At 40.9% G+C, this 22,147-nt stretch overlaps 1 protein-coding gene across 1 annotated transcript in view; it reads right to left on the reverse strand.

Annotated features, from left to right (window-relative positions):
• LOC101603871 (zinc finger protein 571-like) overlaps positions 1-22,147 on the reverse strand; it is a 137,316-nt gene that overhangs the window by 45,065 nt on the left and 70,104 nt on the right. The window contains 1 exon segment of the mRNA XM_045141239.1: positions 3,450-3,520. Coding sequence (XP_044997174.1) covers positions 3,450-3,520 — 71 coding nt within the window.

Below are 22,147 nucleotides of genomic sequence, written 5' to 3' on the forward strand. Positions count from 1 at the left end.
ATGGTTAGACAGAAACTTCACTTGTCGCTATTTTTCTCTTTCCAATACATTTGTAGAAAGACATATCAAAACTAAACTGTTTCAGTTTGACTAGGTTCTGTTGTATTCTTAATCTATGTATAACCAAACAGTTTTGAGAGTTTACTACTTATTGTCTCAGTTCTGATATCTCAAGTTCATTGCTTATAAATAACTTAATTCTTAAATCATATTCCCTGCTCCAGGATACAGGCTCATGCTTAAATGATGGCCTGCATCTTAGAGAAATGACCTCAAGGTCTACTGTTCCAAGGATCCACATGTGCTTCCAGCCGTCCATGGGTAACTAAAAACAAGATGGATTGATCACTAATATAATTTTTTATGGTCCTTCTTTTTTTTTCAGTATAGGTAACAAACCCTCAGCCACGTACACATCATTAGTGTGCTCTGAAAAACAGGGACTTCTTTGACCCATGGATCCTAATAGAAAAAAATGACTTATATTCTGCCATCAAACTGTCTGGCTGACCTATAAACTAGAAGATGAGGACAATGGCCTTCTTGGGGGAAGTTCTCACTATGAACCTTTCTGCTAATTCTCCAACTGGATAAGTAGTAATTAAGAGTCAATTTTTAACTCAGTCAGCCCCAGATATTAGAAAAATAGAACTGTGATCAGGTGTTAAGCCTAAAAGCACTCTAGTCTGATTGAGGCAGCCAACACAGCCTTTTATCATAAGGATCTAGAGGCTGATTGGAGGAAAAAAGATCTGGCTCAAATAACTGCTTTATAAGCCAACTTGAAAGGAAAGCTCCTGGGGTCGGCTACCAGTGTGGGCAGCTGGGACATTTTCAGAAAAACAGTCCTAGGACTAAACTGCCACCCAGGCCCATTCTCTAGACCAAGGAGACCGCTGAAAGGCCAACTGTACCCAAAGACAGAGACCTCTGAGCCCAGATGCCACCCCACAAGTGGAGTAAATGGACTGAAGGGGACCAAGGCTTCCCTTCTGGCTCCCTCAATTCAAGCCTTCATCACCTTTTATGAACTCCAAATAATTGCAATCAATGGAGGAGATCCTAATTGCAATGACTGGAGGGTTGGGAGAGATCCTATCTCTCCTTCTAGCCACTCGGTCTAGATATCAGTCTTAATCTCAAACCCTAGCCAGCTCTCTCCCCAAACAGAGACTGTATCAGGCATTTCTGACAAAGCCCATGACTAGACACTTCTTCATGCCTCTCAGTTGTAACTAGGGAGAATTTCTTTTCTCCCATACTTTTAAAATTATATAAAAATATCCCTGCTATTAGGGTGAAACCTTCTAGCTGAAACTCTCTAAGGCTACAGATCTCACCTGTCTTTTCTGGTATCTTAGTATTGGAGTCAAGAAACACTTGGTCTCGGGGTCTCTATTTGGCCTCAAAAATCTAAAACTAAGCTCTGTCTCTGGGATCCTAGAACCTTAGGTAACCCATATCTGGCTCTGACCTTTAAGAGGCTACACAATGTGGCCATCCAGGCTTGGACCCAAGGACCACTAACCTGTGCCCACCCTACCCAGAGACAATGTTAAAATTACCTCTAATTGAAGTACATATTAATTCTAAATTCTGGGCCAGTGAGGGAAAAATCAATCCAGCTAAGACACCCAAACCTATACAGGTTCATCATGAGACCAAGGCTCCTATCAAGAGGCTTATGTAACAAAAACTTAAAATTCCTTCCAAACAAGCAGATAAGCCTCCCAATAGATATTATTATTTTTTTTTTTTTTTTTTTTTTTTTTTGCTAAGCTTCTCCTTAAACCCTTGTTCCAATGACTTGAAACAATTACCTCTTGTCTCAAACTGTTATAGTATTTTTGTTATTCCTAAATGCTTTTTTTTCAGGGATGAAGAAAAGAACAGATGGCAATAAGATATCCAACTGGTTCTCAGGTTTCTCTATTGGACCTCCAGAGTAGCACCTCCCTCTGCGTCATATGTCCTATGGCCCCATTTAGCCTGAAGAAGTTAGAGCAGTCAGCATGCCTTGTTCCCTCGAAGAGAAGTTAGTTTCATGACAGGATAGGGAAATAAAGGAGGAGAGGAGAAAGTCAGCTTTTTTAGGCAGTTTCAATGAGGGATTGGGGATAAAAGAGAACCAGGAGATGCCACCCCACATGCCATCAAAAAATGCCATTCTTCTCGTCAAGACTTACCTATAGTTCCCTCTGATGTCTATAGCCCTGTGCACTACTTTGATAGATGGCTCAGATGGGTTGGCTGTAGGATCAGTCCCCCTTCTCTACACAGCAATTTGGTCTTCCCCTTCCTATAAAGGCTGCTGAATTCTTCCTATCATGGACCCCACTGGCTCCACTCAGCTCAACTCAGATCATCTCTGTTTTTCTGCCACAACAATGAAACATGCGAGTTTGGCTTCTGTCTCACCCAGACTGGCTGAGTGAGGGGAAGGGTATAAAGGTAGTTTGGTTTGGACGGCTTTTGTGCTTGTATCTGCTTTATAGAGATGGATTTGGATTAACATTCCTTTTTGAATGCATGCATGATTTTCCTCTGGTTTCTGAATCCACCATATCTACCATGTGGGTGCCCTCACCAGCTTTAGGCTGCCTCCCACATGTTTATGATCTGTTCTAGCTTTCTGTTCTAGATCCCAAATCTGCCTCAAATAGATCCCAAATTTTGTGATTTTCCCCTCAATAAACTTAATAATTTATAACTTATCCTTCTTAAGTCCATATTTATTAATTCTTTATTAAAGGTAGGACAGAATCAAAACTTGGGGTTCACAAATTCTGGGAGACCCCTACTGAATCCCCCAGGGTTAAAGGAATCAGGTTTCTTGATTCTATCCGTATAGATACACTTCACAGTAAGTTTTGCTAGTTGTCTTGAACTTCTCATCTCTCAACAGGAGAGAAACACCAACAAGATTGTATATTGAGGACCCCTCTCCTTTCACATGTCCCATTCATGTTTTCATTCTATTCTGCCCCATTCCTTCTGGGTCATACCTCCACCATCTTACTTTCACATCGTCACCCTCAAAACTCCCCTCCTCTATCAAACCTGTCCTCCACCCTCAGTTCCCCTCCAAATTTCCCCTTCACTCAAAATTCTATTTCTCCCAAATGCCTTCTGCCTCAAAAATGCCTGGCGCATGTAGTCATCACTTTACTGCACACTGTGTTCTCTGTCCGATCCCCCTCCACCTGGAGGACATTGCCAGCAGGAAACACTCATATTCTCTATCAACCTGCTGCCACCACCACCCTCAGGACTCTTCCAGGTCTCCACTCACTTCTCCCAACTCCCTCCTGACTGGTGCTACTTAGTCTTCGGATTTCTGCACTGTGGGCCTCCCTCGGATACTTACTTCCAGTAGAACTCTCCCTCATCCCTTAGACCTACAAATCCTCCCTTAGGCCATCACCTCTTCCCTCACACTGTCTTCTTACCTCACACCTCTTGCACCTCTCTTTCTTCCACAGAGCATTCTCCCTGGAGGACACGTAAGTCCTTTCTCCAGCTGAAACATTGAGGAAAATTAGTGCTTGTTCTCCTGGACCACCAAGGCCTCTCAAAGCCTAATATAGACACAGGTTTGTTCAGCGCTATGAGGACAAACCCACTGTCCAGCTTTCCCCAGGGTGGCAGTCAGGGAGCGCCACCACCTAAGCCCACCCACTGCCTGCTCTTTCACCTTCTGTACAGGTTTGAACTCTGCATCACAAACGTCTCCTAGGTGTGAGCACCTGACAAGGGAGGGCTGTTAGGATCTAAAACAGCCCCTAGCTTTTCCAAGACAATTCTTTTTTTTTTTTTTAATTTTTATTAACATTTTTCATGATTATAAAATATATCCCATGGTAATTCCCTCCCTCCCCACCCCCACACTTTCCCGTTTGAAATTCCATTCTCCATCATATTACCTCCCCATTACAATCATTGTAATTACATATATACAATATCAACCTATTAAGTATCCTCCTCCCTTCCTTTCTCCACCCTTTATGTCTCCTTTTCAACTTACTGGCCTCTGCTACTAAGTATTTTCATTTTCACGCAGAAGCCCAGTCATCTGTAGCTAGGATCCACATATGAGAGAGAACATGTGGCGCTTGGCTTTCTGGGCCTGGGTTACCTGACTTAGTATAATACTTTCCAGGTCCATCCATTTTTCTGCAAATTTCATAACTTCATTTTTTTTTACCGCTGAGTAGAACTCCATTGTATAAATGTACCACATCTTCATTATCCACTCATCTGTTGAGGGACATCTAGGCTGGTTCCATTTCCCAGCTATTATAAATTGAGCAGCAATAAACATGGTTGAGCATGTACTTCTAAGGAAATGAGATGAGTCCTTTGGATATATGCCTAGGAGCGCTATAGCTGGGTCATATGGTAAGTCAATCTTTAGCTGTTTTAGGAACCTCCACACTGTTTTCCACAATGGCTGGACCAGATTGCATTCCCACCAGCAGTGAAGAAGGGTTCCTTTTTTCCACATCCCCGCCAACATTTATGATCATTTGTTTTCATGATGGTGGCTAATCTGACAGGAGTGAGATGGAATCTCAATGTAGTTTTAATCTGCATTTTCCTTATGACTAGTGATGTAGAACATTTTTAGATGCTTATATACCGTTCATATTTCTTCCTTTGAGAATGCTCTATTTAGCTTCATAGCCCATTTTTTGATTGGCTTGTTTGATTCCTTATTATTTAACTTTTTGAGTTCTTTGTATTTCCTAGATATTAATCCTCTATCAGATATATAGCTGGCAAAGATTTTTTCCCATTCTGTAGGTTGCCTCTTTGCTTTTTTCACTGTGTCCTTTGCGGTGCAAAATCTTTGTAATTTCATTAGGTCCCAGTGGTTAATCTGTGGTTTTATTGCCTGAGCAATTGGGGTTGTATTCAGAAAGTCTTTGCCAAGACCAATATGTTGAAGGGTTTCCCCTACTTTTTCCTCTAGCAGTTTCAAAGTTTCCGGTCTGATGTTAAGGTCTTTAATCCATTTGGACTTAATTCTTGTGCATGGCGAGAGAGAAGAATCTATTTTCATCCTTCTGCAGATATTTATCCAGTTTTCAAAACACCATTTGCTGAAGAGGCTGTCTCTTCTCCAATGAGCATTTTTGGCATTTTTATCGAATATCAGGTGGCTATAGCTACTTGGGCTTACATCTGGGTCCTCTATTCTGTTCCACTGATCTACATGTCTGTTTTTGTGCCAGCACCATGCTGTTTTTGTTACTATGGCTCTGTAGTATAGGTTAAAATCAGGTATGGTGATACCACCAGCCTCTTTTTTGTTGCTCAGTATTATTTTAGATATTCGAGGTTTTTTGTGATTCCAAATGAATTTTTGGATTGTTTTTTCTATTTCCATGAAGAAAGCCTTTGGAATTTTGATAGGGATTGCATTAAATGTGTAGATTGCTTTAGGTAAGATTGCCATTTTCACAATATTGATTCTTCCAATCCAGGAACAAGGGATGTTTCTCCACTTTCTAGTGTCTTCTGCAATTTCTTGCTTGAGTGTTTTAAAGTTCTCATTGTATACATTCTTTACTTCCTTGGTTAGGTTTATTCCAAGGTATTTTATTTTTTTTGATGCAATTTTGAATGGGAGTGATTCTCTGATTTCATCCTCTGTGTGTTTGTTGTTAGCATATATGAAGGCTACTGATTTCTGTGTATTTATTTTGTATCCTGCTACATTGCTGTAGGTTTTGATCAGCTCTAACAGCATGCTAGTAGAGTCCTTAGGGTCCTTTATGTATAGAATCATGTCATCTGCAAATAATGATAACTTGATTTCTTCCTTTCCAATTTGTATCCCTTTTATGTGTGTCTCTTGCCTTATTGCTATGGCTAAGACTTCCAAAACTATATTAAATAAAAGTGGGGACAGTGGACACCCTTGTCTTGTTCCTGATTTTAGTGGAAAAGCTTCCAGTTTTTCCCCATTTAGTAATATGTTGGCTGTAGGCTTGTCATAAATAGCCTTTATTATATTGAGATATGTTCCTTCTATTCCCAGTCTCTGTAGGATTTTTATCCTGAAGGGATGTTGGATTTTGTCAAATGCTTTCTCTGCGTCTAATGAGATGATCATGTGATTTTTGTCCTTCAACCCGTTTATGTAATGTATTACATTTATAGATTTGCGTATGTTGAACCATCCCTGCATCTCTGGGATAAAGCCTACTTGGTCATGGTGAATGATCTCTTTGATATACTCTTGTATTCTGTTTGCCAATATTTTGTTGAGAATTTTTCATCTATGTTCATGAGGGAGATTGGTCTGTAAGTTTCTTTTTTTGTTCTATCTTTGCCTGGTTTTGGTATCAGGGTGATGCTGGCCTCATAGAAGGAGTTTGGTAGAATTCCTTCTTTTTCTATTTCCTGGAAAAGCTTAAGAAGCAATGGTGTTAGCTCTTCCTTAACAGTCTGGTAAAATTCAGCAGTGAATCCATCCTGGTCTGGGCTTTTTTTAGTTGGGAGATTATTGATAACTGTTCGGATCTCCATGTTTGTTATAGGTCTATTTAAGTGATTAATCTCATTTTGATTTAATTTAGGTAGGTCATATACATCAAGGAAATCATCCATTTCTTTCAGATTTCCATACTTTGTGGAGTATATGCTTTTATAGTATGTCCCTATGATTTTTTGAATTTCTCTGGAATCTGTTGTGATGTTACCTTGTTCATCTCTGATTTCATTAATTTGTGTCTCTTCTCTCTTTCTTTTGGTCAGATTTGCTAAGGGTTTATCAATCTTGTTTATCCTTTCAAAGAACCATCTCTTTGTTTCATTAATTCTTTGGATTGTTCTTTTTGTTTCTATTTCATTAATTTCTGCCCTAATCTTTATTATTTCTTCCCGTCTACTGATTTTTGGTTTGCCTTGTTCTCTTTTTTCCAAGGCTTTAAGGTGAAGCATTAGGTCGTTTACTTGAGACCTTTCTAATTTCTTAATATAGGCACTCAAGGCTATAAATTTACCTCTTAGAACTGCCTTCATTTTGTCCTAGAGATTTTTTTATCCTTACCACCACCCTGAGTGGGAAAAGGTTACATGGCCCAATGCCACATTCCAACAAACTAAGTCATAATAGGGAATCATATCCTTTAACACCCTATGGGGATAATGTTATAAGGATGAAACCTAAGACCCTGGCACGGCAAGCAAGTGCTCCACCACTGAACTATATGGTGTTCTTTTGTTAAACAGTGGGTTTTAAATTTTTGTTTTTATTTTTCAAGGCACAGTTTCAGTCAATCTAGCCCAGGATGAACTGTAACTCAACCTGTAGCTCCAGACCATCCTCCAACTCACAGCAATCCTCCTTCCTCGCCCTTTTGAATAAAGGTGAGTGCCAACATAATAAGCTTTTCAATTTTCTTCATTTGCATATAGATTGCGTGTGTGTGTGTGTGTGTGTGTGTGTGTGTGTGTGTGTAGGTTCACCAGGGTTTCTTGCAATTGCAAATGTAGGCTAGAGACATGAGCCATTTTTATGTGCATGGATTCATGTGGATAATTGCATTGCCCATCAGCCTTTGAAAGTATGTGTATTTAACCACTGAGTCATCTACCCTACTGGAGGTTTTTTTTTTTAGACAGGGATTCAATGTAATGACAACATTGTCTGTAAACTTCAACTGTAGCTCCGTCTGCTCTGGAATGATTAATAAATGCCTAAACCACCATGCTTGGCTTGGAAGGGATATTTGAACTCAGGATTAAGACACCTCACTTATTTTACTCTAGACTCAGTAAGAGATCACATCTTCCCAAGCGTGGTGGCGCACATCTTTAATCCCAGGAGTCAGAGGTAGGAGGATTGCCATGAGTTCGAGGCCACCCTTAGACTACATAGTGAATTCCTGCTCAGTCGGGGCTACAGTGAGACTGTACCTCAGGAGAATAAAAAAAAAAAAAAAAAGAGAGAGATTCTACCTTAAGGAATAACTGTTTACCAGACCTTCAAAGAAGAGCTAACAACATTGCTTCTTAAGCTTTTCCAGGAAATAGAAAAAGAAGGAATTCTACCAATCTCCTTCTATGAAGCCAGCATCACCCTGATACCAAAACCAGGCAAAGATAGAACAAAAAAAGAAAATCACAGATCAATCTCCCTCATGAACATAGATGCAAAAATTCTCAACAAAATATTGGCAAACAGAATACAAGAGTATATCAAAAAGATCATTCATCCTGACCAAGTAGGCTTTATCCCAGAGATGCAGGGATGGTTCAATATATGCAAATCTATAAACGTAATACATTATATAAATGGGTTGAAGGACAAAAATCACATGATCATCTCATAAGACACAGAGAAAGTGTTCAACAAAATCGAACATCCCTTCATGATAAAAGTCTTACAGAGACTGGGAATAGAAAGAACATATCTCAATATAATAAAAGCTATTAATGACAAGCCTACAGCCAACATATTACTGAATGGGGAAAAACTGGAAGCTTTTCCACTAAAGTCAGGAACAAGACAAGGATGTCCACTGTCTCCACTTTTATTTAGTATAGTACTGGAAGTCTTAGCCATAGCAATTAGGCAAGAGACACACATAAAAGGGATACAAATTGGAAAGGAAGAGATCAAGTTATCATTATTTGCAGATGACATGATTCTATACATAAAAGACCCTAAAGGCTCTACTAGCAAGCTTTTAGAGCTGATCAAAACCTACAGCCATGTAGCGGGATACAAAATAAATACACAGAAATCAGTAGCCTTCATATATGCTAACAACAAACACACAGAGGATGAAATCAGAGAATCACGCCCATTCACAATTGCATCAAAAAAAAAAAAATAAGGTGCCTTGGAATAAACCTAACCAAGGAAGTAAAGAATCTCTACAATGAGAACTTCAAAACACGCAAGTGAGAAATTGCAGAAGACACAAGAAAGTGGAGAAACATCCCTTGTTCTTGGATGGGAAAAATCAATATTGTGAAAATGGCAACCTTAACAAAAGCAATCTACACATTTAATGCAATCCCTATCAAAATTCCAAAGGCTTTCTTCATGGAAATAGAAAAAACAACCCAAAAATTCATTTGGAATCACAAAAAAACCTTGAATATCTAAAATAATACTGAGCAACAAAAAAGAGGCTGGTGGTATCACCATACCTGATTTTAACCTATACTACAGAGCCACAGTAACAAAAACAGCATGGTGCTGGCACAAAAACAGACATGTAGATCAGTGGAACAGAATTGAGGACCCAGACGTAAGCCCAAGTAGCTACAGCCACCTGATATTCGATAAAAATGCCAAAAACACTCATTGGAGAAAAGACAGCCTGTTCAGCAAATGGTGTTGGGAAAACTGGATATATATCTGCAGAAGGATGAAAATAGATTCTTCTCTCCATTATCAAGAATTAAGTCCAAATGGATTGAAGACCTTAACATCAGACCTGAAACTCTGAAACTGCTAGAGGAAAAAGTAGGGGAAACCCTTCAAAATATTGGTCTTGGCAAAGACTTTCTGAATACAACCCCAATTGCTCAGGCAATAAAACCACAGATTAATCACTGGGATCTCATGAAATTACAAAGATTTTGCACTGCAAAGGACACAGTAAAAAAAAGCAAAGAGGCAATCTATAGAATGGGAAAAAAATCTTCACCAGCTATATATCTGACAGAGGATTAATATCTAGGATATACAAAGAACTCAAAACGTTAAATAATAAGGAATCAAACAAGCCAATCAAAAAATGGGCTATGGAGCTAAATAGAGCATTCTCAAAGGAAGAAATATGAATGGCATATAAGCATCTAAAAATGTGTTCTACGTCACTAGTCATTAGGGAAATGCAGATTAAAACTACATTGAGATTCCATCTCACTCCTGTCAGATTGGCCACCATCATGAAAACAAATGATCATAAATGTTGGCGGGGATGTGGAAAAAGAGGAACCCTTCTACACTGCTTGTGGGAATGCAATCTGGTCCAGTCACTGTGGAAATCAGTGTGGAAGTTCCTAAAACAGCTAAAGATTGATCTACCATATAACCCAGCTATAGCACTCCTAGGCATATATCCTAAGGACTCATCTCATTTCCTTAGAAGTACATGTTCAACCATGTTTATTGCTGCTCAATTTATAACAGCTGGGAAATGGAACCAGCCTAGATGTCCCTCAACAGATGAATGGATAATGAAGATATGGCACATTTATACAATGGAGTTCTACTCAGCGGTAAAGAAAAATGAAGTTATGAAATTTGCAGAAAAATGGATGGATCTGGAAAGGGTTATTATACTAAGTGAGGTAACCCAGGCCCAGAAAGCCAAGCGCCACAGGTTCTCCTTCATATGTGGATCCTAGCTACGATGATTGGGCTTCTGCGTGAGAAGGAAAATACTTAGTAGCAGAGGCCAGTAAGGTATAAAGGAGATATAAAGGGAAGAGAAAGGAAGGGAGGAGGGTACTTAATAGGTTGGTATTGTATATATGTAAGTACAATGATTGAGATGGGGAGGAAATATGATGGAGAACAGAATTTCAAAGGGGAATGTGGGAGGGAGGTTATTACCATGGGATATTTTTTATAATCATGGAAAATGTTAATAAAAATTTTGAAAAGAAAAAAAATAAAGATTAAAAAAAAAACTGGAGGGTCAGTAATGGGGAGGGACACTACCCAGTAATCTCCTCTGGCCTCCACAGGCATGTACACACACACATACAACCCACACACTGAAACCCACACACACATGTATACCTCATGACATATACAGCATAAACCCCCCACACACATGTATACCTTATGACATATACAGTATAAACATGCCCAACAAAAACAATGGTCTCCGTAAAAGAGTGAAAGAAGTGCATACATTGCTTGAGTTGGGGACTGACACCTATAAAATCAAACACTTAGGAGACTGAGGCAGGAGAATGACTGTATATTTGAGGCCAGCCTGGGCTACAGATTAAAACCTTGCCTGAAAAAATAATAAACAACAAACAGACAACACAGTGGGTAGTTAGAAGGGAAGAGAAAGATAAAGAGGGACAGATATGTAGAGATACAGTGACAGTGAGAGAAAGAACAAGAGGATGCTGCACGCTCATCCACGACTGTGACACAGTCCTTATTTCCATACCCTATGAATTTCCAAAGTGTTCACTGTGGATCCTGTGATTCAGATACGAAGAATTACCCCAAGGTTTGGCAGATGCCTAAAAGTTCCACAGCCTGTAGGCCCAAGTTTGGTTCCTCAGCAACCACATAAAGCTGTAGGCAATGTGGATTGTGCTTCTATGATCCCAGTGGGCCTAAGCCAATAGGAATCTGAGTAGGTAGAATCCAAAACTCTTGGGGAAGAGCCTGTCTCCCTGTAAGTAAAACATAGATAACTTGAGGTTTTCTTCTGACTTCATGCACAGACACACACACATACACACTCACAAATAAATGCATTTTTTAAGAATGTAACTTAAGGAAAATACTGAAATCCTGGTGTTGTGGGACCCCAACTAATGGTGAAGACAAGAAGAGGACACTTCTGCCTTCCTCTTTAAAGGTGATGGCTTCAGGTGCCCCCTATAAACTTAGGTGTTCTGATAGCTAGGTTCCCAGCTGATGGAGATTTGGGGATTAACGACTCTTGGAGGCAGTGTATTGTTGGGGGTGGGCTTATGGGTGTTATAGCCAGCTCCCCCTTGGCAATGTTTGGCACACTCTCCTGATGCTATTATCCACCTTATATTGGCCAGGGGGTGATGTCTACCCTCTGCTCATGCCATCGTTTGCCCTGCCATCATGGAGTTCCCGAGTCTGTAAGCCAAAATAAACCCTTTCCCCCCACCAAAACTGCCCTTGACCAGGTGATTTCTGCCAGCAATGCGAACCTGACTGCAACAGCTTCTTACCTTCCATAGGTAGCAGGAGACCTGAGGAGAAGCAGGAGGAAGCATGAAACTCCTCTTGAAGACCCAGGAGCCTTGTGCTCTAACCACGGTCTATTGGTCTGTCTGTGCCTCTTGTTTTCTGTTTACTTCTGTTTCTCAACATCTCTTCACCTCTTTCTTCCAGACTTTGGCTATATGCATCTGGGCTTTCCCAGGCACCCTTTTCTGTTCAAGACCTCTGGCTGAGAACAAGTACCCCACAAAAAAAGGCATATTCAGTAGTTCTGTATCAGCTTTCATATTCAGTCTTACCAGTAGAAATTGCATGCAGGAGGCAGAAGTTGAACCAGTCAAAATGGCTAGAATGAGACCTTACCCCCCAATGACAACAAAAAGATGGGCGAGAGAGAAAGCTTAGTAGTTCATGTGCTTCCCTGCTGTTGCAGTCAGGTTTGCATTGGTGGCAGTAAACACCTGACCAAGAGCAGCCTGTGGGGGGTAAAAATGTTTAATTTGGCTTACAGACTTAAGGGAAGCTCCATGACGGTAGGAGAAATCAATGGCATGAACAGAGGGCATATATCACCATCTGGACAACATCAAGTGGACAACAGCAACAGGACAGTATGCCAAATACTGGCAAAATGAAGCTGATTATAACACCCATAAGCTTGCCCCCAACAATACATGGTCTCCAGGAGGATTTAATTCCCAAACTGCCATCAGCTGGGGACCTAGCATTAAGAATATCTAAGTTTATGAAGGACACCTGAATCAAAGCACCACATTCCACCCCTGGACCCATAAACTGATAACTATCCATGACATAAAATTCAATGCATTCAGTCCAACTTTTAAAGTCCCCATAGTTTTTAATCAATCCGAATGATATTCAAACATCCCCATAATCCATGGTCATAATACCAAAAAAAAAAAAAAAAAAAAACCAAAAACAAAAAAAACCCACAATGGCACAGAACAAACATTCACACTGCAAAAGATCACACTGGGCATGGCAAAGAAATATTCATATACTACAATATTTAGAACAACCTGGGCAAACATCAAACTCTGTAGCTCCAAGTCCAATAAATAACTAGTGCCAACTCTTCAAGTCTGATAATTCTAAGCAGTGAAAAGTCTCTGGAGTTCCAGTTCTGCCTCTCCAGCTAGGCTACTAACAGTCCTAGAAAACTTCATCTGGCATCAGCAGCTCTCCTTTGCAGCTTTTATGTGGTCCTGACATCTCAACTGGGTCTCTAGTGCAACCCAAGATCCAGTCTCATAGTTCCAGCGTGTTGCTGTGCAGACAATCCAGCAAACCTGCTGCAAAATGTCCATGGCCACTTTCAAAATACAAGACTGTGTGGCAAATTCAACAAACCTCTCTTTCCAGAATTTCTTATACTCCACAATACCAGATGGGGTGGCAATTTGTTAATCCAGTGGGGAATAAAGCAGACTTTAAAGAATAGGACACTCCTTCAGCATTCAGTCCCCTTCAAAAGACTATTCATCCTTTCTGTTCTTCCAATACAGGTCAGCTGGCCCAATCTCAAAGCCTGTAGTGTATTAATTACAGCTGAATGGGCAGCAGTTTCAGCCCAAAGATTTGATTTTTTTCTGTGTTATATCCATCTGCTCACAGCAGTCCATTTCTATACAAGTTCCCATAATATGGGCATAACAGCAAGCCTCACAAAAATCGCTTCTAGCCAGGTGTAGTGGTGCATGCCTTCAATTCCAGCACTTGGGAGGCAGAAGTAGGAGGATGGCCTGAGTATGAGACCACCTGAGGCTACATAGTAAATTTCACATCAGCCTGGGCTAAAGTGAGACCCTACCTTGAAAAACCACAAACAAACAAAAACTTGCTTCTAGCCCAGTTCAGGCAAAGCTCTTTCTCACCCTTATAAGCCAAACTGCACAGTCCATAATTCTTAATGCATTCAGGTCTTTCAACTCTGACTAAAATGGTCTCATCAAACTGTACTTACCGCCATGCAAGGGGTCTCTTAGGACAAGATTTTAATTTCACCCACATTCGTCCTGCAAAGCTATTCCAAAAGGCCAAAATCTACACAGATGTCTAGCAGCAATGACACCACTTCTCTTACTAACTTTACTATTGCAGTCACATTAATATTGCTGGCAGAAAACACCTGACCAAGAGCAGCCTGTGGGGAACAAAAGGATTGTTACAGTCTTAAGGGGCAGTTTCATGATGGCAGAGGAAAACAGTGGCATGAGGTGGACATCACCTCCTGGCCAACATCAGGTGGACAACAGCAAAAGGAGAGTTGCCATCCACTACCAAAGGGAAACTGGCTATAACATCCATAAGCCTCCTGCCAACAATACACAACCTCCAGGAGGCTTCAATTTCCAAATTGCCATCAGCTCCCCAGTATCACTAACGTAGCATTCAGAACACCTATGTTTATGGGGGATACCTGAATCAAACCACCACACCTGCAAAGTAAAGGACCAAGGTTCAATTTTCCATGACCCACATAAGCCAGATGCATAAACTGACACATGTATCTGGAGTTCATTAGCAATGGCTAGAGTCCCTGGCATGCTTGCTAGCGCACGCTCTCTCTCTCTCTCTCTCTCTCTCTCTCTCTCGCTCGCTCGCTCCTGTCTTCTTCCTAATAATAAAAATAAAAAATAAAATAAATGTAATGTGGTTTAGTGATGGAAATTGTGAAGTTTACATAAATATCTGTGTTCAATTCTAGGTTTGATCCCTAATAAAACACACGGGAGGGGGGTGAGAGGAGGGAAAGACAAGAGAGGAGAAAGGAGAAAGAAACTGTTCTGAGAGGGAAAGAGGAAGTCAAAAGGCAGGAAGGTAGAAATCCTGACACCAGCTCCTCTTCTGCTACTCCAAGTACTGATGGAATGGCCTCCTTGGAAAAAAGAGGTGAGAGACCCAGAAACAGTGGGGGAAAACTGGCCAGTGACATTAAGAAAAAAAGAAGATAGCCGGGCGTGGTGGCGCATGCCTTTAATCCCAGCACTCGGGAGGCAGAGTAGGAGGATCGCCATGAGTTCAAGGCCACCCTGAGATGACAGAGTTAATTCCAGGTCAGCCTGAACCAGAGTGAGACCCTACCTCAAAAAAACAAAACAAGGGCTGGAGAAATGGCTTAGCGGTTAAGCGCTTGCCTGTGAAGCCTAAGGACCCCAGTTTGAGGCTCGGTTCCCCAGGTCCCACGTTAGCCAGATGCACAAGGGGGCGCACGCATCTGGAGTTCGTTTGCAGAGGCTGGAAGCCCTGGCACGCCCATTCTCTCTCTCCCTCTATCTGTCTTTCTCTCTGTGTCTGTCGCTCTCAAATAAATAAATAAATAAAAAATTAAAAAAAAATTTAAAAAAAAAAAACAAAACAAAACAAAGAAAAAAGAAGAGTAGAGCTCAAACAGCTAGTTTTCACCAGGAAAAGAGATAGTCACAATGATTCAGAACTAGAGAAAAATGAAGTTATGAAATTTGCAGAAAAATGGATGGACCTGGAAAGGATTATACTAAGTGAGGTAACCCAGGCCCAGAAAGCCAAGTGCCACATGTTCTCTCTCATATGTGGATCCTAGCTACAGATGATTGGGCTTCTGTGTGAGAAGGTAAATACTTAGCAGCAGAGGCCAGTAAGTTAAAAAGGAGATATAAAGGGAAGAGAAAGGAAGGGAGGAGGGTACTTAATAGGTTGGTATTGTATAAATGTAAGTACTATGATTGAGATGGGGAAGAAATATGATGGAGAATGGAATTCCAAAGGGGAATGTGTGTGGGGGGGGGAGGGTATTACCATGGGATATTTTTTAGAATCATGGAAAATGTTAATAAAAATTGCGAAAAATAAAAAGAAAAAAACTCGGAGAAAAACCTTTTAAATAATAAAGTGTTCAACTGCAAAAAAAAAAAAATTAGAGAGTTCATGAATAAACAATTTAATGCTTTACCTTAAGGCCTTGGAAAAAGAAAACAAGGCAAAGCAAAAATCAGTTGATGGGAAGAAATAATGAAGATTAGGGCAGAAATTAATGAAATAGAATCCAATAAAAGAAAAATCCAAAGAATCCATGAAACAAAGAGCTGGCTCTTTGAAAAGATAAACAAGATTGACAAACCCTTAGCAATTCTCAGCACAAGAAAGAGAGAAGAGAAAAAAATTAATAAAATTAGAGATGAAAAAGGCAACATTACAACAGATACCAAAGAAATTTAGAAAATCATAAGGATATACTTTAAGAATATATATGCCTCTAAGTGTGAAAGTCTGAAAGAAATGGTTGATTTTCTTTTGACATAACAATGTTAAATCAAGAGGAGATAAATCATTTAAATAGACCTGTAACTAGTATGGAGATCCAAGCAGTTATAAAAAAAAAATCTCCCAACTAAAAAAAGCCCAGGCCCACATGGATTCACTGGTAAACTTTACCAAATCTTCATGGAAGAACTAACACCACTGTTTCTCAAACTTTTCCATAAAATATAAAAGGAAGGAGTTCCATTGTGCTCCTTCTACAAAGCCAGCATCAGCCAAAACCAAAACCAGACAAAGACAGAACAACAACAACAAGAAATTACAGACCATTCTCCCTCATGAACACAGATGGAAAAATTCTGAACAAAATATTAGCAAACAGAACACAAGAATATAACGGGAAAGATATTCACCCCGGCCAAGTTAGATTTATCCCAGGGATGCAGGAATGGTTCAACATATGTAAATTGATAAATGTAATATATCATACAAGTGGTCTGAAGGACAAAAATCACAAGATCATCTCAATAGATGCAGAAAATGCGTTCGACAAAACCCAACATACCTTCTTGGTAAAAGTATTACAGAAACTGGGAATAGAAGGAACATATCTCAGCATAATAAAAACTGTCTATGACAAACCTACAGACAACATAATACTAAATGGGGAAAAACTCGAAGCTTTTCCATAAATTCAAGAACAAAACAAGGGTGGTAGTCTTAACTATAGCGATAAGGAAAGAGACACTCACAAAAGGAATACAAATTGGAAAGGAACAGATAAAATTATCATTATTTGCAGATATTATGATTCTATGCATAAAGGACCCTAGTGACTATCAGCAAATTTTTAGCACTGATAAACACTTTTCACAACTTAGCAGGATACAAAATAAATGCACAGAAATCAGTAGCTTTCCTATTTAATAACAGCAGACGTGACGTTCCTTATGTATTGCCATCAGAATTCACTATGCCTGATGGACAATGAGGCCTTTTTAATTGTCTCTTCTCCTCAGATCTGGCTTTGGTAGACAGTGTAAGTTCTGAAGTCCAAAGGCTTGAGAAGCTGGAGTTGAGGTGTTATGACAGGAAAACATGTTGGCACAGTTCCCAGGGAGTGTTGTATTCCCAGTGAATGGGATGATGCCTGCCAGCATGAGGTGAGATGCATGCTACTCAGCCCACTGACTTCAATGTCATCCTCTTCCCCATACACTCACATTCATGTCCCCAGAAAGAATGCCTTACCAACTATGTAGGTAACCCAAATCCAATTGACAACTAAAATTCAGCATCACAAATGTACCCATTGTCAACTTAGTGCCCATATGCATTTTCTGAAAGCCATACTCAAAATAAAAATAAGTCATTGTATCTAATAGATAACTTTCTTTCATACAACCATGAACACACTATTCCCTTTCCTGAAAGAGAAGGTAAAACCTAAGTAGTGCTTACTTTCCTAATATGGCATAACTTAAATTCTAACATGCCAAAGTAATACTTGTATAGTGATAGAAATACATTTATTTTTTTTAACATGGCAAAGAAATGCAGCAAAAAAAAAACCCATTTGCTTAATGTATGCACAATCAAGCTCTTAACAAAACAGGAAAACTGCTGGGTGTGGGTGTTACATACCTTTAATCCCAGCACTCAATAGGCAGAGGTAGAAGGATCACTATGAGTTTGAGGCCAGTTGAAACTGCATAGTGAATTCCAGGTCAGCCAGGGCTAGATTGAGACCCTATCTTGAAAAACAAACAAAAAAACTGGAAAGTTAGGCAGTTCTAGTTCTCAATCTCTGTGACTTATTGGGGTTGGCCTTTGTAACTACCCTCTACCCGTTCTGGTTACCCTTTGCCATCAACAGCATTTCAGCTAATTGGGGATCTTTACCTGACCAGTACAGCCCAGACAGCCTTGTACTCACAGCAAGCCTCCTGCATCACCTTTACAAGTGCTGGGTGGAGAGGCTTATTAGTCAAGAATTATTAGTCAAATCTCTGTCACTCTAGCTCCTGCTACCCTCAGAACAAGTTCAGAGGGGACGATAGCGGACTGAGGAGTCCACATTGCCATAAGCCAACAGGGCATGTATCAGACAGAACTGGTGAATGCCACAACAAACACATCTCTAAAGAAAAAAAAAAAATGTTTGTTTTTTTTGATGTAAGGTCTCACTCTAGCTCAGGCTGACCTGGAATTCACTATGTAGTCTCAGGGTGGCCTTGAACTCATAATGATCTTCCTACCTCTGCCTCCCAAGTGCTGAGATTAAAGGCATGTGCCACTACACCCAGCCATCTAAGGAAATTTTCTAAATTGGTCTTGTTGCCTCAATGCCCTGGCAGGTAGGGAGTGACTTCATCACACTGTTCAGCACAAACTGTCATTAGTATAGTGACTAGGTTTTCTGAGGTCCCATGGTAAGAAGGTGATTAGAAATAGAACATAGACCCTATGAATGCTAGGAAAAGATTCTATTACTGAACTCTACTCCTTAGTTTGAGACAGAATCTCACCAATTTACCAAGATTTACCTGGGAGATTTTCTACATTACAAGATGCTCTAAACTTTGTACATTCCCTCCTTCCTCAGCCTCCACCATAGCCAACAATACACTGCCTGGGTTTGAGGGCATATTTGAACCAAGGGATAGAGTTTTCTACTTGTTTCACATTAATGGGGCACTAAAGACACACAGATATAAGCAATAGGAAATAGAAGGGGTGAAGCCTCTGCATATAGCTACTCTGGGAATCCTGCATCCTGAGGCGTTTAATCATCCTAGCTGGACACAGTCCCTTCTCAGATCAAGATGCATAAATACATAAACAACTCAGAGAAGGAAAATGCTTTATCAAGGGCATCCAGACAGGCAGTGAGAATCCAGACCTCACCCCATAACCCAGTGATGCCAGGACCTGAAGGAAAGGCTTCGTGAGGAAGAGATAGGGAGACAGAGATAATAGAGACCAACGAGCTTGTGACAGGAAGGACAAAGTGGAACCACACTCACACTTTTGAATAATGACAAAGAGTCACAGAGACTCAGAAATAAAGAGATTATACATCCCAAGGCAAACAGCCTAAAACAAAAATCCAGAAGCATGCACAAAGCTTCACTCCTGGCTGGGCCTCCCTAGGTAGTTGTTATAAGAGACTCCAAGTCAGTTAAAAAGCACAGTGCGGAGGACGGGCTGCCCTGGGGTAGTGGGTAGTCCTGATCACCTGGGCTGGTCAAAGTTCCTCCTGGTCATCATCTGCCAACAAAGTACCTGGCATATCAAATTTCACAAACCATCCTACTGCAGATTTTCTACCAACTCATGAACACATATAACGTCCCTGTCTTAAACCATAGACCTGCACACCTGGATCAATAATAATATCACAGTCTCCAACACCATGCTGCTACCCTGAAACTTTATATCCAGATGGCTAAAACAGACCTTTGGACCCATGTCAACCTTGCCTGGGCAGTGTAACTTCCCAATAATCTGTTGCAAGTTGGAGTCATGTAAGGTCCCAAGAGCAAACAGACAATGATCAAGATAAAAAGCAATGGATTTCTGGGTACCTGAGAGATAGAATTAAATCTGATGGCCCAGGAACCGATATAAGATAATCAACATATTCACTAGAAAGACACCAGTTAGCAATAACCTGCAAGCCGGATGTGAGGGTCTTGGGAGTTGATAGGTCAGGAGAACTTGGGGGACAGAATCCCACAGCCAAGTTACACAAACAACGAGGAGCCAGTGAACAGTTTCCATGGTAATATGGGGTCACTGCTTCTTACCACTGGCTTAGGAAGCCAGGCATAAACTCACCACGTCTATACCCTGGGGCATGAAGTGTCCTCCAATCATCCCACAGTAGTGTTTCATTAAGTATTCCACGGATTTTCAAGTTTAGGTAGGGACTTCCAGTTAAGATGGCAGCGTAGGTACCACGCCAAAGCAGCCAAGGGGGGAAAAAAGACCAAAAAAACTCAGCAAAATACAGACTTTTACTAAAAAGTGAGGTGTATAAGAAACTGAAGCGGCAGCGGAGAAGTAGAAGAGATCCAGAGTATCCAGAGCCCGCACAGGCCAGCGAAAGCGATTCCAGCAGCTCCGCCAACTGCGGAGGCAGCAGCAGCGCAACAGAAAGCTGCCAGACTTGGCTCCAGCCGCAGGAAAAGCCAGGTGCAGGGATTTTCCCCTCACACAGCGTTCTCCGCAACTCAGGAAACATGAAGGGAGAGCGGCCATGAGCAACGAAGACACAGACCACGAGGTAGGAGAACACATGGAACAGCAAGAGAACCACAGCAACTGCAGCTCCCTCCCCTCCGCCACCGCCTGAGCCCAGCTCCAGCGAACAGAGCAGCAGTCCCAGGACCCGGCCACACCAAATTGGGCCGACAGCGGGACTCAAGCAGCAACATCAGTGGCACTGGCACCGGAAACAGCGGCCCGAGCAGTAGCAGCTCCAGTCGTGGCAGCAGCGGCAGATCCCGCAGAAGCAGCAGTGGACACAGCAGCAGCAGCGGACACAGCAGCAGCAGCTTCAGCAGCAGTGGTGGCTCCAGCAGTGGCAGCTTCAGCAGCAGCGGCTACAGACCCAGCAGCGGCAGCTTTAGCAGCAGCAGCAGTTCCAGCAGCAGGGGTGCTGACCTGCAGGGCCACACTTGCCAAGCTCGGTTTGCCCCACAGGAAAAGCCAGTGCCCAGCTCCAGAAATCAGAGCAGCAGCCTGACGACCCAGGCAGCAACTTGACTGAGACCAAACTCATCCAAGGTAACAGGGATTGCACCAGGGAAGAGTCTCACATGGTCGCAAGCTGACTTGGATCCCTCAACAGACCAGAAATCTTAACTGCTTTGTTGATAGAGGATCTAGTTATTATAATAACTACTGTTGCATACATACTTGGGGCTGTTTTTGATTGAATGTGTACAGTGTTTAGTTAAATTTTAGAATCTACCTGTATTTTATACCACTCAGCCTGCTTGAATACTCCCATAGCAGGGAACTCATCCCCTAGGAACACCTTTGTAGATACTCTGAGAGTTTTAAGAGCCACACCTAACACCTTAAGCTCCTACCCTGAACATAGATAACATCAAATCAATTGATACAGCTAAGAATACCCAGCTAGCTAGAAAATCCAAGCATTAACTTAATCCAAGATGCAAAAATATATACATTATAACACAAGAAACACTAAAATGCAAGACGATATAAATTAGCCTAAATGTATTAATGCATCAGAAATGTCCTCCAGTGAGAACGAGTTAGAGGAAATGCCTGAGAAAGAGGTCAAAAGAATGATTATGAATATGTTCAAAGAGGTCAAAGAACAAATCAAAAGAATCAAAGAAGAAATCAAAGAGGAAAAAGGAATCAAAGACGACGCAGGACACCAATTTAATGAAATAAAGAAGGCAATACAAGACATAAATAAGGAAATAGAAATAATAAAGAAAAACCAGTCAGAATTACTAGCAATGAAGAACACAGTTAATGAAATAAAAAACTGTAGAAAATCTCACCAGTAGGATGCCTGAGGGAGAGGACAGAATATCTAAGCTAGAAGACCAGGTGGTAGATCTAATGCAGTCCAACAAAGAGAAAGACAAACTTATAGAAAAGTATGAGTGGGAATTTCAAGATATTCGGGACACTGTGAAAAGATCCAATATAAGAATTCAGGGCATAGTAGAAGAAGAATTGCACTCCAAAGGCATAGTAGGCGTCTTCAACAAAATCACAGAAGAAAATTTCCCCCAAATTGGCAAAGAGGTGCCAATGCAGATACAGGAAGCCTTTAGAACCCCAGCCAGAAAAAACATGGAAAGAACCTCTCCTCGCCATATTATAATCAAACTTCCAAACACACACCCCAAAGAAAAAAATATTGAAAGCAGTTAGAGAGAAAAATCAAGTTACCTACAAAAGCAATCCCATCAGGTT

The sequence above is a fragment of the Jaculus jaculus genome, unplaced genomic scaffold (assembly GCF_020740685.1).
Source record: "Jaculus jaculus isolate mJacJac1 unplaced genomic scaffold, mJacJac1.mat.Y.cur mat_scaffold_34_1_3701052_arrow_ctg1, whole genome shotgun sequence".
In the NCBI taxonomy this organism is placed as follows: domain Eukaryota; kingdom Metazoa; phylum Chordata; class Mammalia; order Rodentia; family Dipodidae; genus Jaculus; species Jaculus jaculus.